The following is a 23,417-nucleotide window of genomic DNA, read 5'->3' on the forward strand; positions in this document are numbered from 1 at the left end:
GGCTTTACCAATGTATGTCTTATGTTTCTTTTGCAATATTCCCCCTAATTTCTTTGCCTCCAGTCTTAACCCTCTCCAGTCTCCATTTAAAATTGCCTTCAAAGTTATTTTTTTCCATGGTTATCTGATCCTGCCATCCATGTCTTTAGATTTTTTAAAGGCTACTCATTCATTCATTCTTTTATTGTGATGTTTTAGATGAGTATTAAGTGTTGGGATGCAGTGGCAAGCAAATGGCCCCTCCCCTCAAAAACTTTATCTAGACGAAGAAGCAGAAAAATAAGCAGTTGCAGTATAGTCTAATACTGGCTTTGAAAGGACAAGCATGTGATTCTGTGGGAATATACAGAGGGGATCCTCGCCCATCTTGGGAAGTCAGGTATTGCTTCTTGAATCTGTATTGCCTAAGTACCATGCAAAACAACTGTTTTAAGCAGATCATAGTCTAGTAGAGGAGCCTGAAAACATTATCAGTAATTCCAGCACAATGTGCTGAGGATAGATAAATGCATAGGGTGCTGTGATAACAGGCGTTGAGGAAAATGAAGGACTGGTGGGCAGTTCATCTCCCTGAAAGAGAACCTGCCTAAGCAGAGGCTTGAAGTATGAAAAGGAGTTAGCTAGGCATTTGAATTCCCAGTTCCTTAACTTGCCAAACAGGACTCTTAATGATCCATCGCTCTATTGTTTCAGTACAACTGTATCTCTCCCACATCTTTGTTTTTTAAATTAGGAATAAGAACCCTTGGATTATTTCATGTTTCAAGTGGGGTATGAGAAGGTACTGGAGAAATATGGTGTGTCTTTCTGGAGCAGAGGATAAATAATTTAAAGCATTGTTTTATATTGAAGCATAATATATTTGTGGAGTCGAAGGTAAAATTTCCATCGATTTTTCAAGATAAAATAGGACACAAAAACTCCCAGCAAGTGGCAGGTTATTACAGTCTTACCCTTAGATACCACCATCCACTAAAGGTTTCAGATACTACCTGAATGTGCCAAGAACTTTCATGGCTCTGTGCCTTAGTCTACATTAATCCCTGGGGTACTCTTCTCACTTTTCTCCCTAGGTAAACTCTTCTTAACCTTCAAAGCCCAAACTTAAGTGTCACCCCCCACAATAGCCATCCGTATATCAGATAGGCTTTGAACACACACTTGTGTCTACTGCCTTTCCCAACTGCTACAGCAACGTTAGCCTCTCCCTCTTTGGTGTTCCTACCGTCCTTTATAGCACCGCTCACATTCTACCACACTCTTTCCTTATCTGCCTCTGCTCCTGGACTGCAAGCTTCTCTAGGGCAAGGACTGTTTTGTTTTGTTTTGTTTTTTTATCTTTGTGGCCTTAGAGACTGCCACTTGGTAGACACTCAATAAATGTTTGTTGAATGTTGAATTTATGAACTGTTCCTTACTCTGTATCACCTCTGCTCTTACATAAAGTAATATCTCCTCTACTTCTCATCTTCAGAGAATGATGTGTTCCACAAAAGTTTATTTTCCAGACAATGGAAATTTACTTCCTAAAGTATCAAAACCTGCTTTAGGTAGGAATTTATTTTTTCTAAATTTTTTATATACTTACTGGCTCTCATACATAAAATATACTACGCACAAGGTATTTCTGGATGACTTATCCCTGGATGCATCAGAAGATGCTGGTTTGGAAGCCTTGACATCCCCTGGGGCCACTGATGGGACCGCGTTTTTAGTGTCTACATGGAACAACTCCATTCTCTTCTTGGTTTTAAGTTCTTGTGCTGGTTTCTTTTAACCACCACTTCTTGCTGTCGGTGTGTTTGCTCTGACAACACTGTCCTTTGCTCCTTTTATATGCTTTTTAAATGGACAATTCAAATTACAGAACTAATAGATGTTCGTTGAAAAACAAGCATACAGAAGCATATGAAATAAAAAAGTGAAGTCCTCTCTTCCTTCCTGTCTCCTCCTCTCAACACTTCCACTCTCTGGGCATAACTGTTGTTAGTGATAATAGGTAACCCTGCAGGCCTTTTTCTGTCCATGTGTGTATACTTGTGTGTATACAAATATCAACTCATATGATGCATGCTGTTTTATGTCTTGCATGTCTTCCAGAACTGGACAATATATAATAGGCATCTTTGCATGTCAGTACATCTGAGTCTATCTCATTCTTTTTAATGGCTGCCCCCTTTTAATTTGACAGTCTTAATCAGCTGTGAATGGGAAAGCCAAATAATCAAGCTTATTAGAGTTGTACCTAAGAAAGAGTAAATCGGCTCTGAGTGAAGGATTGAGAAATTCTCCTAGGAGTAAAATGTGTTAACTTTAGCGCATGGACTTTGTAATGTTTATTTTGGCTATTCTGGGACCCTTTTTGCTTATTTCCTGGCTCATTGTGTTTTGGATAGCTGAGGATGCTGGGCACGTGACTTGTGAATTAGTGAGGTATTACATAATCAATTTTGCATTATATAATTTTGCTATGATTTGGGGGATTTAATTTTTTCATTTAACTGGTCTTTTTCAGCTCTATTTATTTCTTCTAACATCTAAGCACTTGCATCAAAGTGAGGACCATTGTATATGGCAGTAGTCAAAAATGTTTGACTTGACATGATTGACATGGGATTGCTTATCTATAGCCTCTACCTGTGAGATTGTACTGAATTTATGGGAACTCTATACATTGATAAGGAAGCCCTTTACTACTAATGGCATTAAAGTACTAACAGTATCTTGTCCTATAAGTAATAACATCCTGTAAAGGGTTTCTAAAGGGTCTTCCTTTTGCTCTCGTTCACCATAGTAAGTGGCTAAGTCGTGTGAATTCCACCTTTTAGTGCTTATTGTAATATGTCCCCTCTTCCTCATTCCCACTGCCCAGTACCCTGTCTAGGCCCTATTATGCACCAACTAAAATTACCTGTAGCAAGCTTCCTAATTGTTCTCTCTGCCTTCCATCCAACCTCTAACCTGCTCGCCCAACAACTAGTTCTCTTTTTAAAACAGAAAGCCTACCTTATTGCACCTCTACAACCCCCTTCCTGAGAGGAAAGCCCCCCAGGAGTTTGTCATCTACTATAGGATAATATCCCACTTTCCTTAGTTTGGTATACAAAATCTTTTGTGACTTTCTCCATTCCCAACTATTTCTTGCTACTCATTGCTTCTTACTTCCATTTCTAGGGAAATCAAATGACTTTGTAGTTCCTTCAATATACCACACAAGAGAGTTGTCAATACATGCTTGTTAAATGAATGAATGAAATACCCTAGGTAGTTAGGGTGGCCATTCAACCTGTTTGGCTCAGGATGGTCCCAGTTCATACCTGCCATCCCAATGTAATTACTAAAGGTGCCTCCTTCTGTTATTTAACTTATCTCAGACCAATGAACTACATGGTCACCCTAATTATACCAGTCGTCAAATTGATTTCTAACTCTTTCTTTGTCTCCCTTACTAGATCATAAGCTCCTAGGGGGCAGAAATTTTGTTTGTTCATTTTACTTTTATATTCTCATTTATTCACTCAACCGAGAGACTAACACTGTTTGATGCTATGGGTATAGTGTTGAGTAAAACAAACACAGTTCTTGCCCTCATGAAACTTATAACCTAGCAGGAAAGAATAATCTAGTGCCTAATACAATAAATATGTTACTGTGTGAATGAATAAACTAAACATGGATAAAAACTTAGAGGTTTCCAAACAAACAACCTTCATCCCATGAATTTCAGAGACAGAAACAGCCATTAATACAGGACTCTGGATAAAATTAACTATTTACTTAAAGAGTTGCTAAGTTAAAATTTTAAATGTTAACAACACATGCACACCTAAACACATATGACATTTATATGCTACCTTTATGTTGAACATTTTCAAAGGGGACCATGAAATAATAACAAGAATGAGACACTGAGACTCAGTGTTCTTTAGATAGACAATTTGTAATCCCACCTGGTTCTTTGCAGGGTAAACTATAAGTATGTACCCCTGCCCTCTTTTGGTTTTTGTTTTTTTTTTTCCAGATGAGAAATCTGAGATTTCAAAAACTGAGACACAAAACAAAGGAACAATTTTTAAAAACCAGGATTAGGTTTTGGTTGGGCTTTGCTTTCAGAGCCCTGACTACCTGCTATTTTAGACTTGTTAACCATCTTCCCATTGGCAAATTACAAAACCCTTCTAACCTCAGTTACTTCTTCTACATATATATTAGTGATAATATCTCCAGAATTAATGTAAGGATTAAATGAGATTATGTAAAAAGCATTAGATCCCTATGACCCTGTTCCTAGGAGGCACTTGGGGACTGTTTCTTCTCCATCCATTTCCCCTACTTCTTTTTCTGTCTTTGGTGAATGAAAGGATCACATAAATTTATTTGAAACAAAAATTATTTGAAACAAACTAACAATAAACACGGACAAATATTTTTCTTCTCAAATCCGGGTGCTAAAGTAGGCCCCTCTCTAAAACTATAGCTTTATTTATATTTATTTCTTATGTTATTGTTAAGCAACGAACGACCTAGCGAAGCATTCCAGGAGGAAAGCCGTAGGTAAAGGTTTTTCTGGGGGGAAAAGGGAAGAGTTTCTGGGGGAACCAGAATCTGGGGGTCCTTTATTAGCAGTGGGAGTCAATCTTAAAGATGTACCCACTTATTCTTGGTCACTTTTGGCTCAGGAGAGCAAGAGCAGCACCAAGCCATTGGTTGAGCGCTTTCAGGGTGGGGAGCGTGAGCAAAAGCCAGCGCTCTCTCCAGTTTGCAAGGGGTCTGGCACCCCGAGACTTGGGCGCTCCTCGGCGAGGGCCGGCAGGTCTGTTCTCCAGGAGGGCCTGGGTCTGGACTCCATTTCCCAGAGTCCCTTAGTGCCCTAATGTATTCAGTGCTCAGAGTGCCTGTGTGTGTGTGCGCGTGTGAGAGAATGTGTGCGTGTGTATGTGTGTGCGTGCGCGCGTGTGTCTCCGAGTCCCGGGGAGAGTGGAGGCTCATTCACTGATTAGAGCCAGCGCTGAGAGGCAGCACTGCTCCTTCTCTCACGCGCCCCGCGCCTCGCTCTGTACATGCACTCCCAGGCAGCTCGCGAGCACACGCCCGGGGCCAGCCGCCTGCCGCCGCTGCTGCCGTTGCCGCCGCCAACGCCGCCGCCGCCGCCGGCCCGCGCGCCCGGCGCTGCCCATGCCCCGCGCCCGGCGCCCGCTCCCCCGCGGCTGCTGAAAAGTGCGGCCGCGCGCCCCAGGAATTTCCACGGCAAGTACGGAGACCCGAGAGGGGTGTGGATGTGTGTGCGCACACGGGCGGGGTGGGTGCCGGGGCGGCCCGGTCGCTCGGGAGCCCGGACAACTTTGCAGGTCGGTTTCCTCGGGATTCGGGCGCCCCCCGCACCCCCCGGGAGGGGCGGGGGCCGGGACCTGGCCTGGCGCGTCTCGGGTCGTCCCGCGGCGGCCCCGGCCCCGGGGCTCCGCGCGCTGCGTGCGCTGCCTCTCTCAAACTTTCCGTCCCGAGTTTTCCCTCGTGTGCTTCATTTGGGGGGTGCGAGGGGAGGGACCAGGCTCGGGAGTTGGACGAGTGGGGAGAGTGAGGGGACAGTCAGGGAAGGGAGCAGGGCTTCTCTCCCCCACCTGGTAGGAAGCCCCGAACCCACTTCGCTCGGGTCGGGCGCGAGGACGCCCTCTCGCCGGGCTCCCGCGTCTCGCGCGGAGATTTCCGGCGGGCCGGGCCGGGGGTACCCAGCGGGGAGCCGGCGGCTGGGGGCGGGATGGGGCGCCCGCTGTCCGGAAGGGAAAGAACCCCGGCCGCCCCCGCGCTGCGTGCGGCCCGCGGGGTGGGGTGCCCGGAGAGCGGCTGGGAGCCGCGGGCCCCGGCGCGCGGCGCGCCTCTCCGAGGCCGGGCGGGGTGGGGGCGTGGAGAGGTGGGGGCGCGCGGCGGGCGGCGGGAGGCAGGTGCGGGCGCGGAGGTGCGCGGCTCGGGAGGCGCCCGGCGGGCTCCCGGCTCCGCTCGGCCGGGCCGGCCGGGCCTCGGCGCAGCCTGCCCGTGGGGGGTCTCCGGGGATTTTCGGGTGGGGACGCTCTCGGCGCGGCTCCACCGCGCGGGGCGGGAAGACCTCCGTGCCGACAGCGGAGCGTTGCCCTTTCGGTAGTTTTATTTTTATTTTAGAGCTGCCTGGAACTGAGTAACAATTTCTCTTCCCTCCGACTTGAGAACAAAACTTTTCCGCGAGCACGCCGGCCGCTGCAGTGGTGCGGCCACACCGCCGCGCTCGCCCGCCGGGCCGCGCGACCCTCTCCGCCCGGAGCCCGGCCCCGCCACCGCGCGCCGGGGCCTCCCGCCGCCCCCCTCCCCGGCCCCAGGCTTTTCAGGGCTCGGCCTGGGCGTTTCGCTTTGTGCTTTGTAAGGGAAAGCCTTTTCTTCCAGGGCACAACAAACTTGGGCGGAGAGCTTCCGTGTGGCCCCCCGGGCGAGGCCGCCCACGGTGGTGAGGCCATTCGAGGGGATGCCCGGCCGGCCCTCCGCTCCAGGAGCCCCTCCGAGAGCTCGCGGCCCAGGTGGACCCCGGCGGGGTCAGGGCGACCTGAAGCCCCGAAGTAGCGGGGGCTCGGGCTGCTGGGAGGCAGAGCACCAGCTCCCGCTCCCGGCTAAGAACGCGCCGCTTCCTCGGGCCCCGGCCGCGGCTCCAGCGCAGGGCCCCGGCGCCGGCCCAGAGCGGCGCGCGCGGCACCGGTGGGTGCGTGGGGCGGGTGCGCTCGGCGCGGGGCTCGGCACCGCCGGGCCGGGCCGGGCCCGGCCGTCAGGGGTCTCTGCCCCGGGAGAAACCTAGAAGGAAAACTCGGGCGCTCTCTGCCCACGATGCCCACCAGCCCCGTCTCGCCTCTCAGCCCCGCTCCGGACTCCGCTAGAGGGGTTAAGGGAAAGAAAGGGAAAATAAGGGGGGCGGGGGGGAAGGGCGGGCGGCGAGGAAGGGGCGAGTCAGCTTGGAGGGAGCAGAGTCGGCCGGAGTCCCGGCCTCATCCTCCGCCCGCCTCGGGGGTTCTGCCCCCAGATGGAAAATGAGCGGAGGGGGGTAAAGGCAGGAGGAGCGTCGAGGCAAAAAAAAAAAAAAAAAAACCCACGCGGGCGCCTCCGTTCCATCCCTTCTGGCCCGCGGAAGCCCGGCACAAGTGGCGAGAGTGCGCCCGCGGCGACCCCGGGCAGGGTGGCGACGGCGGAGGACAGGGCGCGCCGCGCGGCTGGCGACCGACGGGGCCCGGGCCGCGGGCCGCACACCTGTTCCCCAGCGGCCGGGGTGCGCGGCCCGGCGGGCGCGCGGAGCCCTCCCTCCCGCCCCGCGGGCACCCCGAGGACCCCGCGCCGGCCGGTGTTCGCGGCAGAGCCGGAGTCCGGGAACCCGGCGACTGCCCGCCCGAGCGCTGGCGCGCGGCGAAGGGACCCGGTGACCCTCGGGGCGGGGCGCTCGGGGCACGAGGTCCTGGGACTTTGATCGAAGGCACCTCCCTGAGAGCCTCTGCCCCGCGGGCCCTGCCCGGAGCGGCCGGGGCCCCTGGCACTCGTCGGTTCTCCCCTGGCCTGCGCCCTCGTCCCCCAAAGTTGCAAGCAAATTGTTTCTTGCGGAGGTAGTTGGGACCTGAACTGTTCTTTGTGTACCGGCAGCCGAGAGCCGGAGGGAGCGGTCAGGCCAAGGGACGGTGGGCTCGGCTCCGCGTGGGTCCCAAGTTTGTGTTGGCCTCGCCTGCTCCTCGTCTCGCTCCGTTTTCCCTTAAAGAGTCGCTTTTTCCGGGGAAGACTGACCCGCTGGAGCCCGCACCCGCGCGGGGCCAGCCGCCCCGCCAGCCCCAGCCCTGCCCTCCCGGCCTGGCCGGGCTGTCCGGGGCGCGCGCTCGTTGGCCAAGCTGGGCCCGGGTCCCGACCCAGATCTGGGGCCGGTGCCCGGCCACGTCTGAACCGCAGGCGCTGGCCACAGCCCCGGGGCCGCGGTAGCCTTTTGCTTCCTGAGCCCTCGCATATGGCGGTGAATTTTCTGTTGGAGCGGTGTTTCCAAGCACCCCCTGGGCGTTTGGTGTGAGGGAATTCTCTTCAAGCGAAGAAGTCTGTGAACTTAAAAAAATTCTTTCCTGAGTTCTTCACCACCCCCCACTACCCAGGCCCCTTTCCCCATTGTTCTCTGCTTTTTAAGTTGCCTGTTAATTTTTTTAAAAGTTTATTTATGTAAAGGGAAAATATCGTTTAATTTGTTTTATTTTAATTCCTGGCTTTTGGAAACGGTTCAGAGACTACAAAAATGTCACCTGTTGTAATAAGCAGAGGGGTGTTGTGTGTGCGTTTTAATTGCCAACAGGGTCGTAGTTTGGTGGGCGTTCAGAGCTCTGGCTCCGGGCAAGAGGCTTTGCAGCTTTCTTTGTGGCAGTCATTTGCAAGTGGGTTTGGCTCCCAGCAGCAGCAGCAGCAGCAGCAGCGCCGCTTCCTTCTGTGCCGATCCCGGCGCGGGCCAGGAAGCCCGGACCTTGGGCAGGACTGGCCAGAGGCTGGGTGGGAAACTGCCCACTCTCGAAGACTTTCTCTTCGGCTTTCGGTTTTTCAATGCGAAAGTGGCCAGTTCGCGCCAGAGAGCGCGGAGCGCTGCGCATCAGCCCTGCCTCAGACGTTTTCACGTTCCAAACGCCAGCTTCTTCGTTTCATTTGTCTTGGTGCTGGCATGTTTAACCACGCAATTAGTAATCTCACTAATTATTCAGCTAGCCGGCGTTTTGTAATCACGCTAAACCAGGGTCGGCTGTGTGATTTAACAAACAAACTCCCACACACAGAGAACCGAACCAAGCCCATCACGTGAAGGATTTGGAAATTTTAAAACTCAATATTTGTTGGTCCCTCTGTCCAGCCTCACTGCCTGCCAGACAATTTATTTAGCTTCGTGAATTGATCCCTCCTCCTTGTTTAGTTAATTCAACAAAGACTTTTTGCAATCTGTTTGGAGTTTGTCTGATGCCGTGGAAAAGTAGCTGATGATTTATTTGGTTGCTTTTCGATTTCTGTCTTCAGCCCTTCTTTCTCCTCCTTTCAGTGGGGATGTCAGCTGTTATTACTTCCTATTGATCCCTTTGCAAAGTGAGAAGTGAACTAAAATTAATGTCAATTCCACTGCTCGGATCAATAGCTGGAGTTATTTTAATCTGGATTTGCACGAAGTGCTAAATTAAAAAAAATCAGCATAGAGGCAGAAAAGTAACAGTTACTTACTTTCCCTTTGCCCGGTTCTTTACAGTCATCCAAATGCTCCATCAAGCTGATTATCTTACAATCCATATTTTTTTAATTAAGAGGGTCAGTTAGTTTTCTTATTTTGGGTTCTGTGTTTAAACCCATGACATTTTGACATTGGGAGTGTATTAACTATAGATTTTCATAATGACTGTGGTCTGCTGAAGCCTCCTGTATACAAGTTGTTAATGTGAGGAGGGGTAAGAAAGAAAAGGGGGAAAAAAAAAACACGTCCCCTTCCCCCACAGAGACCAACGCCCACACAGTGGAGTAAAAGAGATGTGGCCTAGAAAAATATTGTTGATTTATTTTCATTATAATGAAGTTTCAAATGAATAACCAGGTTTGAGTGATTCACCGTGTTCTGCTGTAGTGTCCGGTGCTGTCGCCAGATTACTAATTTATGAAACTCATTTAACATAATGAGGTGATCTAGGAAGTAAAAATAGAAATGGAATCCTCTGAGTGAGGGCTATTGGTGAGGGGCGGGGGTGGTCATTCCTCTTCTCACCCCCAAGAGTATTATATCTTGCCCTTTTCTCCAGCCTGCCTCATGTGGCATTCTGGTTGATAAGCAAGGAGTGTGTTCTTTCTGCAGTGAAGAGCTGCCCAGAACCCTTGGAACAGCCCTGGACCCACTTTCAGAGCATCCATGTTGTGTGACCATTAATCTGACTTGAAAACAGCCAAGAACAGGATTCCCAGACTTGTCAAACTAACTGGCTGTCCTTGGCAGATCATTCCCTGCACTGCTGTAACTTGACAGGAAAGTTATTTAAAATTTGGAAGAGAGAAAAATCCGTTAATGTGAGATACATAATCTGGTAATTTAGCAATGATGTCTATAAGGAAAGATGCCAAATGAGGAAGCAGTCTGATGGTGTGCACTCATCTTCCCAATTAATAACAGTCATTGACACGTCTGCTACAGGATAGGAGAAGGAAATACTCTCTTTGCACTGCATTAAGCCAGGAGGATTCATCTACAATTTCACTGAGGTTTCTCATTTTGAGAGTATGCCTACCATACTCCATTAGCTAGGTGGGGCTTTTAAGGGAGGGGGCGTTTGAGACATGACTCAATTTAAAACTTATAATTTGTAGCAGATGATTTCGGGTTATACTTTGAGTTTCATTAAGTTCCTATTTAGTGTATATTTGTGAAGCCCGTAAGTCTTAGTATTTATCTTATGTTATCCTGACTTTTAATAGATAGCCCTTCCCTCCCACCTTACACCCCTCAAAATATATTTTGAAACAGAAGCAGTGGCCATGAAAATGTACAACCGAAAAGTAAAAGGGAAATTGAAAAAAGTCTCTCCAAGCTCCAATTTGTTCCAGGGGCCTTTTTCAGACATCAGCTCTGACTGGGCCAATAAGCAGAGCAAAATAAGTCAGAAATTTTGTTAACATTTCGCTTTAAATGTTAATGGCGAATCCAAAGCAGTTTACAAATCTACTTAAGAGTGAGTGCATTAGTAACTAAAATCACCGATCTGTTCTTTGCTGCCCCTGGAAGACAGACGTTTCTAGAGAACATATGCCAAAGGCACCCATTATGTTTTTAAATATTGTCAGAGACGCCAGGCATTTTATTGATGAAGGTTTTGTTCCATCTCAGAAAAGAGAAAGCCTGTGTGGAGAGGAATGTGTCAGGAAAAAATGCTGCTGTTGTTTCTTCACACAGTACTTCTTTCTGGAAGCAGTCTCAGATGATACATGAAGATGTGTGTTTAGGTATATTTGTGTGTAATTTACCCACATGTATGATTTGTGTAATTTACCCATATGTATGATTTGTACCAACTAACATACAGATGGTCATGGTCTAGGCATGCTTGAATTTTTCAGCATCAGGGCGTTGTTAGTGGGAGATAAAGAGAGGAGTCCGGGTGGGGGTGGGGGGGCGCAGAATCAAAGAGGTGGGCCTGGTCTCTGAACATCAGGCCTGCCACGAGTGGTGTATGCAGGTGGAAGCCCTTTAAAATATAGGCCCCACCTAATCTGCTGGTGAGTTGGCCTTCCAAAGCTCATTTGCTCAGGGAATATTGTATTTGGAGGTTTTATGATTTTTTTTCCTTTGCTGGGCTCAGGCGCATTTCACCCGGAACGTGTAGGGACCAAAGTCAGCTACGCGTACATCACAGTAAGTTGTCTATTGATTTTCCTGAATGAAAACGGTCTGATGCTGCTGCCCACTGGCTCCTAAAGCCTGTGGTGTCTCCTGCCCGAGCATCTGTAAGCCAGAAGGATGGTGTTTCGATCACTTGGGGTTTCCCTTTTCCTCCCCCCTGACTGTCCTCCCCCCTCTCTTTTTTCTCCTTGCTGTTTCCACAGGTCTTAGAAAGGGATGATTCCCCAGTAATATTCCCTGCCCTGATCCAAGGTGCCACTCGGCCTCCCTCCCGGGCGAGACTGTTTCTTGTGTGACGCCGGCCATAGACAGAGACTCCGATGGACTTACACCGGGCAGCGTTCAAGATGGAGAACTCATCCTACCTCCCCAATCCACTGGCATCCCCAGCCCTGATGGTCCTGGCGTCCACGGCTGAGGCCAGCCGTGATGCTTCCATCCCTTGTCAGCAGCCTCGACCCTTCGGTGTACCTGTCTCAGTAGACAAGGACGTGCATATCCCATTCACCAATGGCTCCTACACCTTTGCCTCTATGTACCATCGGCAAGGTGGGGTGCCAGGCACTTTTGCCAATCGTGAATTCCCCCCTTCTTTGCTACACCTCCACCCTCAGTTTGCCCCCCCAAATCTAGATTGCACCCCAATCAGTATGCTGAATCATAGTGGTGTGGGGGCTTTCCGTCCATTTGCTTCCACTGAGGACCGGGAGAGCTACCAGTCAGCCTTTACACCAGCCAAGAGACTTAAGAACTGCCATGACACAGAGTCTCCCCACTTGCGCTTCTCAGATGCAGATGGCAAGGAATATGACTTTGGGACACAGCTGCCATCTAGCTCCCCCGGTTCACTTAAGGTTGACGACACTGGGAAGAAGATTTTTGCTGTCTCTGGTCTCATTTCGGATCGGGAAGCATCATCTAGCCCAGAGGATCGGAATGACAGATGTAAGTACTCGGGTGCCAGCCCTCCCTTGCTCCCAGTAAGCCCTGCCTTCCAGTAGTGTTCAACAGGTCGGTGGTGTTTTTCATGCTGCTGGTGATGGGAAGGACCAACTACTTCCCATTCAATAGCTGTGCAGTGCTAACATTCACTTGTCTCCCATCAGTGTGCATTGATAGTTCTTGTGGGAAAGGGTTTTCTAAGGTAGCCAGAGGCAAGCTGGCCTCATACTGCCTTTCTCTCCAGGGCATGACTGACTTATTCTCTGGGGACTCTGGAGTGAAGAGGGGTGCCATAGATGTACTAGAGTGAGTATCATTTCATTAGATAGTGTTAGGCTCCTGGAGACTGGGGGGAGAGGGGGTATAGCCCTGAAGAAACTCGTCCGTCCCTCCTCTCTTTGCTATCCTCATTATGTTTCTCTGATCTCGGTATTATTTTTAGCTTTTTCATTGTATCACATGCAGCAGTCTCCACGTGATTTTATTTTCACAACTCTCAGTCCTCCTTGTCCACATCAGGCTATTTTTCAGAGAAGGACAAAGGTGTCGTCAATCACCATAAAGCATTTCAAACAGCTGTGTTGTCCTGTGATCGCAAGGCTAGAAAGCTGGCTTCTCTTGGGATTTAACAGGTTTGCTGGATGCTTATCCTGGGGCTCACTTTTAGGACTAGACACGGTTGACCTGTGTGACTGCTCCATATTTGATGTTCACAACTATTATTAATTTCTGTTTATGGAACTGCTTTCTCATGTTCTCCAAGTGCCTTGTTGGGCGTGGGCTACACTCACTAATTGTTGGAACTAAACCTTTATTTGGAACTTACAAACTAGGAGTGCTGAACCCTGCAACCTTCTCTTCTCATATCACCAAAAACTAATTGTGTTTTGTAGCTTCTTGGCTGTGGGTAGGCAGAGCAGTGTTCTTCAAGCCTGCTGAGAGTTTATGAACTGAGGGTGTTTTCCCACCCAATCCTTTGTTCTGAGATTTACTTCATTCTGTTTTCTTAAGAAAACTACATCTGAGGTTTGCTTTCCCCTCTTCTCTATTTTTTGTGCTCCTGTCCTCTCTATAATCACCAACACGAATATCATTTTTTTTTCTCTTCTCTTTATGATGCCGAGGAGAGTAATAGAGACATTGCAGCTCTCTCCCCTGTCGGCACTGCTTCCTCAGGCTGTCTCCTTGAATTAGGCACTGTGTTAACTTTCCTGCGCTAAAAGGCATCTGCCTAAACCCAGCGTACCTTTTCAATAAAAGTCATCATAAAATCAACCTGCCTTGTAAATCCATCGCTCTTTGGTTTTGAAATATGTTGCAAGTGTGTCTTTTATGTCAGCATCTGTAAGCCCGAGACCTCCCCACTTAAGGGAGAAGGCTGCTGTATGACAGCCCCACAGCCGCCTGCTCTCTCACTTCTGGTTTAGCTCCTTTTCCACTTTTTTCCTCTTTGTACAGCTGACGTGTGTGTTACGGTGCTGCTTTTCAGATATAACAGCTGAACAGGGATTGGCGTCATGTTGGTCTCATTTATTTTATTTTATTTTCATTTTCATTTTCATTTGTTTGTGCAAGTGATCGAGGCCTGCTACAATCTGACCTCTGGCTAAACTGCCCTGGGTTAGGGTGTGACAGATTCTGCCCCATCTTTCCCTCCAAATATCAGTTGAAAATGCACTCCTCTCAAAATGAATGTGCCACAAAGTAACACCTGGAAATCAAGATTTCTTTCTTCTCTCCTAACAAATCCAGCTTTTCTCCATTTTTTTTATCTTTTTAACCCAAACCGGTATCAGACACCCAAAGCAGGAGGAAGCTTGTTAGTCAAGTGAGAACTCATAGATGCGGATATCCATTCCCTCCCGAGTGTCAAAGCCATAACTCTTCTGTTTGCCTGGTTTGCATTGTGTGGTGGTGCCATCCCCCATGGAGATGGATCCCTCACACAGGAATACGCCTGGGTGGAGAAAAATTAAATGAGTCTGTCTCCCAAAGTGAAATGGAATTCTGACCTTGAAATTAATGAGATTCTGATCAGAAGGGTGGGGAAACTTCTTTATTTTAGATTGTAGTGTTATATAAATTGGAGCCCTTTCCCCTTTTATTATTTGTTTAAAAATTCTTCCTTTCAACAGTACCTTGTGTTCTCTTTTTTCTCTTAAGCAAACATCAAACCTATAGATGTATCTGTGTATCTAGGGTATTTGTACACCCACATTATCACCTAGAGTTTTATTTATGACTAATCTTTTACAAGAAACAAAGGTGCTGAGTGAAGAGGAGACTGTTACCCTGTGATAGCCCTGTATCTGTGGCCTTTTCTCCTTTCCTCTTCTTCACTAGGGTAGACTTCACGAGGCTGTACCGGGTGGGTTGCACTTGCACTTTTGCTTTCGAGTTTGGAAGGCAGAAGAGACATTTTTCTGTAGGGAAGGGCTTAAGAGGCGCTGTGACAAAGTCCGCAGCAGTTTCCTTGGCTCTTGTCATATGCCGACATGTGTCGGAATATTTATGGTCTGTTTTATGTAAATACATATTTAAGGGCCGTTAGAAGGCCTGATTATTCCCACTAGATGCCTTTCAGGTCCTCCCTACAGAACCGTTTTGAAATAAGTAATATTTCTCAGATAATCGAGTGACAGGATACAAGACTGCTTCCAAAGGGAGAGCTTTAAGGGCAGATGGGGCAGTGAGGGGGTGGAGGGGAGGAGAGAGAAGTGTTCACAAGACCTAAGAAATAGGATACAGTACCTTTTGGTCAGATTGCCAAAATTAACCATCTGTATTTTAAGGGTTTTATTCTTAAATTTTTGAGTTAATTTCTGATATGATTAGCTCATATTTCAGTATTCTTCATATCAATAAAATTTTTTTTCATAAAATGCAGAGAAAGTGTCTCAATTAAATACAATAGTAAAACTCCTGAATAAGCATTTAGCATTAGGGTTTTGTTAAGAAGGGGGTCTGTACGTGTGTGTGTGTGTGTGTGTGTGTCCCTCCCTTACTTAGACTAGAAGTTTTATGGCTGAGTTTTAGTTCAATGAAAAAATCAGTTTTACAATGGAAACACTGACAGTTTTTACTGTCGCAGCCACCTCCTGCTTACACACTGCATCCATATGCAGATATGTCCACATGTGAGAGCATTTGCAGACATGGTATACTGCACACATGTCCTTTCCTTAAGTCTGGGTCCCCATAGACAGGATTTCTTGCGTAATTAAATGTATATTTTTGTAGAAGGAATTGTGGCTTTTTGGGTAAAGTGTTGTCTCTCCTAGTAGATGACTCCTGTTTGCTTGCCTGTTCATCTATTTGGCATCACAGGTGATTCTTGAGGTAGGTGTTGGGTTTTGTTGGGAAAAAAGAAGCCTTTATTCTGCAGGACTGACTTGTATGCCCTGGAAAAGGGGAGAACCGTTTTTGTGAGAAGTGGTTCCATGGAGGCTGCATAATTCCCCAGGAAGGGGACTGAGGTAACTTCTGTTTATTGTCATTCCCTGAACCAGTCTCCAAGGCTCCTTGTCCAGGGAAATGATGCTAAAATTTATGGACCAATTACAAATAATCCACGTGTGTCTTACATATGAAATGTCTACAGATATGTTTCCCAGGGCTTTTAAAATAAACATTTCCTCATTAAGTAACTTTACAACAAAAGGGAAGATAAGTATTATCTGCTGCCTTGTGCTAGAACCTGTACATTTATTACCCCTTAGCACCATGGCTCTTATCACGTGCATTCCTTGATTCTCTTGAGGCCACCCCCTATACCCAGATTCCTGCCTGGGTGACAGTCTTTGGCCAGCCTGCCAGTCTGATCTGCCAGGCTGAGTGGTCAGCCCGAATTGGAGTTGGCCAGTCTGCATGCCTGGCTGAGGGCTGAGAGGGACCAGAATTGCCCTTGTGAAGTGATGATTGGCCCTGCCTTCTGGCTCACCTCAGGGTTGGGCACTGGGCACTGAGCAAAGTGGCCCTGGTCCCTTGCCCTTTCTCTATGGCCTGGCAGATTCACAGGTGGGCAAGAAACTGCCTGGCTCACAGCAGCTCCTGGATGTCCTACTTTGCTCTCATTTTTGATGCATTTGAAAAGTCATTCTCAGATCCCCAAAGCCCTGAGTAGGAGATGGTATTTTGTGTCCCAGAGACACACTCTGGGATGTGTCTTTATAAAGGCAAGTGTCACTGAAGAAGCAAGTTCCTGGGAATCAAATCAACAGAGCCCACACAGGCCCAGGACAGCCAGGAAAGAGGAGGCTGGTTACACCTTGGGAGTGGTCTTGGGGGGAATAGACCTCCCAAGAGCTCTGGACTGGGGTGTCATTAAGAGAATTGCTCTTGCTGGGAGGATGTTTGGGGGGCAGTTCTCAGGTCACCAGGCTCAACTCCTGCATTGACTACCCTGAAAGAGCACATCACCAGAGGAGATGGTTCGGATGGTTTTCCCTGGACTGACTGCCTAGGCCTGTTGTTTGTGAGCTGCCCTGGGGCTCCCCTGGTGTCCCCGTTCTCCTTCCCTGGCTGGGGGCTGCCGGGAAGAACTCCTGTGATGTGTGTGGTTGTTTCTGGTTCTTCACTCCCAACACAGTCATGGAGACTCCTTTTCATGCTGCTGGGTTTAATTGTCTTGTTGGGATAAAGAAATGTTTGCACAGCTAAAGTGGGGCCGGGCTGGACGGGAGCAGTCCCTGATGGCTGCAGAGCCATCTGGCCTGGCTTGGCTTGGCTCGGCGCGCCGCTCGCCCGCCCGCCGGGCGGCTGGGCTCGCTCCCGCTCTCGCTCTCCCGTCCCCGCTCCACGACGCGCCGCTCTGGTCGGCGGCTGCCTCCTCGCACGGCCGGAATGCCTAATCACCATGGTGAGAAAACGGACACCGCAGCCGTCCTCCCTCCGCGCCTCGCGCCCTCCCTCCCATCAATTGTCATGCAGAAGTGATCCGGGCTGCCGTTTCCTCGCGGCCGCCAGCCAGCCCCTCGCGCCCCGGCAGAAGGGTGGCTGGTAATTGATCGTTTGGGGGAGGGGGCGCAGAGGCGCGGGGCTGCGGGCAGGGGAGGAAGGACGGCAGAGGGGCCCCGCCGGCTCGCTAGACAAGGACACCGTCGCCGCCACCGCCCGGGCCTCCACCACTGACGCGGCTTCGAGTGGTTTCAGGAATGTGGGTGACCTAGCCGTCGCCCGCCCGGCCGCACTCGGGGGCCGCGGGAGAACTCCGGGCGCTGCCCCGGGGCCGGGCGAGCCCCGCGTCGCCAGCCCATCCGCAGCCTTGAACCCGGGCACCACCGACCGGGTGCCCAGCCCCGCCCCGTCTGCCAAGGCCCGCGCCCCCGGGTCTGCGCCGGACTGAGCCCTGGCCGTCTTCTGTCCCGGCTGAGCCGCAGGCGGAGTGTGGGGAAGGGGTGGAGGGATGGGGGTGGCCCGGAGGGGGCACGCCCACACGGATGTCAGCGCGCTGGGGGCCAGGGTGGGAGGTGCAGGTGGACGCGGGCTGGGCTGGCGGGCCAGGGGCGCACTGCGGGGAGGGCGCGTGGGGGAGGCGGGAGGATGGACGTGCGCGCACGGGCAGCTGCAGCCAGCTCGGCACCCGGGGACTCTGGGGTAACTCCTGCTGGGTTAGAAATATTTTCTTGCTTTTCAAATCTGGAAAACCTTCCAGGGGATGTCTCCCAAGTCCCGAGGTTCCTGAGTCGGCAGGACGGCTGGTATTCGGAGCAGGCGAGTCGCGGCCGCTCTGACCGTCTGGGGCTCGCAGCCAGCACAGCGGGGCTCGTTAAAGTCCCGGCGATTTCTGGAACTCTTCCCACGGGAAGTTTTCCGGGGCTGCCTTCCGGTCAGCGACCCCAGGTTGATTATTTGGTGGTCCTTTTCTGTTTGAAAACAAAAAACACACATTGTATCCAAATAACAAAAGTTGCTCTCCCTCCCCACCCCCTTTCCTCATTAGGCAGGGAAGAGGAAGCTGGAAAAATAGAATTTTATTTTTGTATTAGTTTTTCTTGTTTTCAGCTCTCCTTAACTGTATCTTTCTGGTTAATAAATATTAGCACTGCTGAACAGTATTCTTTGTAAATACTCGGGACTTGGAGTGATAATACATTTAATGGAGTTATATTATTATAATTTTTTTCATATTTTTAACTTATTAATCACATCCATTTGGTGAATAAATAGCAAAACACATAGTGGAAGGTATTCTTTATCTATATTCGGGATTTGCCGTGGACCGTAAAATCCAGAATTTCAACACAGAAATAACAATTTTTTGGATTTGAGTATTCTCTTCCAACACTTTAACAACATTTCCCAGTGCTATTTTACGCCACTCAAAGAGAAATGATCTACAACCTTAAGGATAACATTGCTATAGAGCAGTTAAAATGCCTTAATAGATGTTTAAAAATACCATTTAAATTGTGGCATTTGAGGTTGAACAGAGTGTGTGTTTATCCTTTGCACCTCAAAGTGTGTGCTACAGGATGGGACTTAGTAAATATCTTTGGGGCAAGAAGGAGAATTTCCTGCAAAAGAACTTTCACCTACTTAGATCCTGCATTGGGACTATGGGTGTAGGCCTGGAGAAACGGTCGAATAGGGTCTGAATCAGTAAACCTGGTAGACGCTAAGTAAATAGGAGTAATTCATTCCCATCAAGAATAACCCAACGGATCAGGCTTTTCTATTATCTTAATCACATTTTAGTTTTAGTGTTTAATTTTTTTTGTATTGGTGCCAGTAACACTGAAGTGTTCAGTATTACTTGAGTATTAAATAAATTGATTATGGTGATTATACTCTAGTTTTATGTTTTCACGAGTTTGCCATATGTGACAAAGGTGTAGTGGTTCAAGGAAAGAAAGGAAGAATTTATTTACGCTTTGAGTTTTGATCGTGACAAAGGCAGTAGAAAATTTTCAAGAGATATGTACAAAAAACTTACCTTTCTCAAATGTAGGCTTATTTTGTTGATTATTTGTGATACTAAAACTTTCTTAACTTAAAAAAAATCATTTAAAATTTGCTTTTCTCTCCTAAGTTTCTATACACCAAAGATTGGAGTCTCTCCCCTTCCCAAATGTTTTCCCACAGCATTACACCCCCTGTCATGAAGTCCATAAAGAATGATCTACTTTTGATGTATATTTCAGGGGGAGGTGGGGAAGTTCTTACCTAGATCCTGGTTGAAGTTGGAAACAGACAAGTGATGTTGGGGTCTTGGAGCACATCTAACCACCTAGCAATTCAGACATTTGACCACCGGTTTTCTCCTTGGAATGTGTTCTGACTGAAGATGACCCAGAGGAAATGAAAGTTGTGTTTTGGGGGGGAGACATGGCGCTGCATCCATTACATTCTTTTTTGGCAAGCTCTGAGCTTTCGGAAAGTCTAGTGCTACGTGTGTAGAAGGGACCACTTGGTACAGTCTCAGGAGAAATCAAGCCCAGTAAGCCTGAGTGTGACTCACCAGGCGAGGGTTGTCTTTTTCCACTGAAATTCATTTGCAGGCTGAGACTTACGGCCTTGCATCCATCTTAGAGCGCCAGACAGTCAGCAAACTGTAGGGAGGGGGCAAGGGCCAGCCTTGGAGAGACCTTTGCTTTATTTTCAGGTGTATGATTCCCATTTAGGTACCAGCTAATCCTATATTACTCTCACTTGACCTTGCCTTTTTGGGTTTGATTTACACCAACCCAGGGTAGTCTAGCATAATAAATACGTGTTAAAGGAATAAATGCTGTATTTACCTCTCAAATTGACTTAACTTGAAGGTGTTTCATATCAAAGGTGGTGAGTTCAGCCTCTGGAGTAAAATCCTGATCCTGTAGCTTATTTGCTCTGTGACCCTGGGCTCTGTGACTTAACCTCTCTGAGTCTCAGAATTCTCATCTGTAAAGTGGGAATTATATAGCTTTAAAAGATTGTTGTGAAAGACTGAATGAGATTAAATATAGATATAATGCTTAGACCATTCTGTTCACATAAGAAGTGTTCAATACATGTTCAATGACTATTACTGTTTCAAGGACAGTCTGGAGGTGTAATCTTCATTGTTAGAAGTACCGGTCCAAACACAGGGTCATGAACAACTAGTGTGTATATCAGAGGCTTTCACACACTCATGCCTTATGGCAATATGAAAGAGGGAGGGAGAAAAGCTCAGAGCCCTTTTCTGTGATAGCCAGCTGCTTCACCTCCCTTCATTATTATCCATCCACCAGGATTAGCCCTGGTCACCCTCTGACCTCTTTCTCCCTTCATTTTATTTAGAAGCAAGGTAATATTAAAGATACGGAGTCTCTGAGTCAAAAAGGGGCTTGTAAGGTTAGATATGTAGACAGTGGCCCAGGTTAGAGAATCTAAAACTCATCATATTTTCTTATTCTGGAAATTTGTATTATCAGATATTGTTTGAAATAAATGGGCCATTAGAATTTTTGTGTGATAAGATTTGGGCGATATATAATCAGATTTGCTATAATGCTATTTGACTGGTATTAGAATTCAAAGTCCCAGAGTTTCTAGTATGTCCTTAAATTTTTAAGTTATATGGGCACTTTTACCCTCTTGCCTATGTGAGAGAAATCTGTGAACCTTCCCCCATCTGTGTGTGTCACAGTCCTACAGCATGATGGATTGTCTCTGCTTGGGGGAGGCTTAGGACGGGGCTTGAAGGGGCCTTGTAGGTCAGGAGAGAAATACAGCAGCAGGACTGAGCTGGGGGTTGGGGGGGGGGGAGCTGCTGGGAGGGATTAGCAGAGGAAGGGGAGGGCTGGGCCACATGGGGATGGGCCCTTCCATAGTGTCTGTGTGCATTCTCCTAGGAGTAAAAGAGGGCTGTCCATTACTCTGAGCACACAAATAAACTCAGTGTTTTTCTCTTTGTAGAAAGAAGCCCCATGGGGCTTGGGAATACCAGAGAATGACTCTGCATGTCAGTGGGGTGGGGAGGGGAGAAGGAGCATGGGAGTGGGGAAGACTGGCTCTCTGCCTGAGGACCTTGAATTTGAGTCTATTATTAAAATATAGTAGCTCAGATTTGAAAAGTCTTCTGTTCACATATGTATGTAGCAAGAAATGGCCATTGGAGGCCCATTGTCTGATACCTCAGTCCCTATCTCTTACTTCATGGTTCCATTTAAGAGATGGAGTTCAGGTTACTGTTGGGAGCCAAATGTCTGTAGCTTATAGATTACCCACTTCTCTATTGCCAAATCTTCCATATACAGACACAAAGGTATGTGGGAGGTAGGAAGGGAAATACTGAACATTAATTTTCAGTTTTAAAGAAAGGGGGGAAGTCTGGGACTTGGGCCCAAGTGCCAAAGTCATAGTTTAAGAGGGAATTCTAGAAATGCAAGATGGGGTCTAAGAGGTAGATGGAGAGGTAAAGGCAGTAGCTCATGCTGGGGTAAGTAATCAGCAGGGCTGCAGTTAGGGCCTAGGCTTCAGCTTCCTTCCTGAGCAGTAAAATTACAAAAAAAATCCTTAGAACAACAAAAGTCTGGACGCATGGGCTTCCTTCCTGACAGGCCAACCTGGTGGGGCTTCATTCAGACTGAGCAGCAGTCAAGGCTGATTTACGGGTAAGAGATCCCAGACAGACGTGTAGGCTTAACCCTTTTCTAACCGCAGTGACGCCCCGTTATAAATGCTGCCCTCTTCTTCCAACTTCCCACTACAGTGTGGGTAGCTTTTTATTGTCATGTTTTCATATTTAAAGAGAGTACCTGCTGCTGAAGAGCCTAAAACACTCTTCATGAAAAAGCTGAGTTTATGAGAAGTTGAATAATTTGTAAGAGAGCTTATCATCAAGTCTGCGATAGCACTGCCGTTGCGGCTTATGGCTTATATGATACTCGGGCTCTTGATGACATTACATTGACTTTGGAGCATTGCATCCACTTTTGATCATGGGAGGTGTCTTCTGGAGTCTGTATTGGGATGTTCCTGTGAGCCTCATTTCTACCTCTATAAAATAGTAGAATTACAGAGGGTATAGTGCTACTTCATCTTATGTGTGTATTGGTGTCATTGAAGGTAAAAATGGCAGAGTACATGACACATGATCAGTTTCCATCTGATAGAGTATATGCACTCATTAATTCATTTAGTCATCCAACTAGTATTTACTGAGTACCTGCATTGTTCTAGCGAGGTACTAGATACTGGGGATGCAATGATGAGCAAGACAGATGATAGTCCCTGCCCTCTGGAGCTTAAAGTTTAGCAAGCAATCGCAGGATATTGTGAACTGTGCTATTAGAGGGGAATAGATAAGATACCATGGGCTTGGAAGCAGGAGCTCCTAGTCTTGTCTAAGTGTCAGAGAGAATTTTCTGGAGCAAGTGACCTTTAAGTTGGTATCTGAAAATCAAGAAGGAGTTATTCACTTGAAGGGGCTAAGTGTGGCAGTTTGCTTTTCTGGACCGCTACAGCATCTGAGAGTGGAAGAAAGAACTACAGAGCTGTTAAGGATGGCTTACAATAAAGTAAGAATAGAATTTTTCTCTGCCAGAGTCTAAGACCTGACCTTGACTCTCTGTAGTACTCCATCCCACAGACAGGCATTCTTGACAATGTCCATTTGGTGCTTATGTAGTCTGAGGCCTAGTATCCTATAGGGTCTTGCTTTTAAAGTAACTTTCTAAAGATAAGTGACTATAAAATACTTTCTGATGACATATGATGTCTTAGAACCCATGAATACCCAGAGCCATGCTTCATGTGGAGTAGGAAATGTTTGTTGAATAAGAAGAGCCATTATCCTGCTGAGGTTTAGTGAGGTGGAGCAAGGGCCCACATCTTTTTTTTTTTTTTAAAAGATTTATTTACTTATGCATACAAGAGCTGGGGTACAGGCCAGAGATGCAGGAGGTGAGAGGATTCACCAGAGACAGAGTGGGGAACAGAACAGGCAGACTGACTGAAATACACTGCTGAGGGGAGCAGCGGGTGAGACAGGAGAGGTCTGCTGCGCCATGTGGGTTTCTCCCTGGCCGGCCGGGGATTGAACTCCTGCTGCAGAGGCTGCAGATTGCTTCATAGTGTGGTGCTTAACCTCTTGCGCCACCAGGGAGGCCCAAGGGCCCATATC

The 23,417-nt window shown here is 48.0% G+C and overlaps 1 protein-coding gene across 1 annotated transcript in view; it reads left to right on the top strand.

Annotated features, from left to right (window-relative positions):
* The window catches only part of RNF220 (ring finger protein 220), a 249,947-nt gene that overhangs the window by 30,156 nt on the left and 196,374 nt on the right, over positions 1-23,417 (top strand). Inside the window, exons 3-4 of the mRNA XM_037500499.2 lie at positions 11,590-11,935; positions 12,176-12,331. Coding sequence (XP_037356396.2) covers positions 11,707-11,935; positions 12,176-12,331 — 385 coding nt within the window. The 5' untranslated portion in view covers positions 11,590-11,706. The remainder of the gene's footprint in view (positions 1-11,589; positions 11,936-12,175; positions 12,332-23,417) is intronic.

This window comes from Talpa occidentalis, unplaced genomic scaffold (genome assembly GCF_014898055.3).
Source record: "Talpa occidentalis isolate TD23 unplaced genomic scaffold, MPIMG_talOcc4v2.1 talOcc4.9, whole genome shotgun sequence".
NCBI lineage: Eukaryota > Metazoa > Chordata > Mammalia > Eulipotyphla > Talpidae > Talpa > Talpa occidentalis.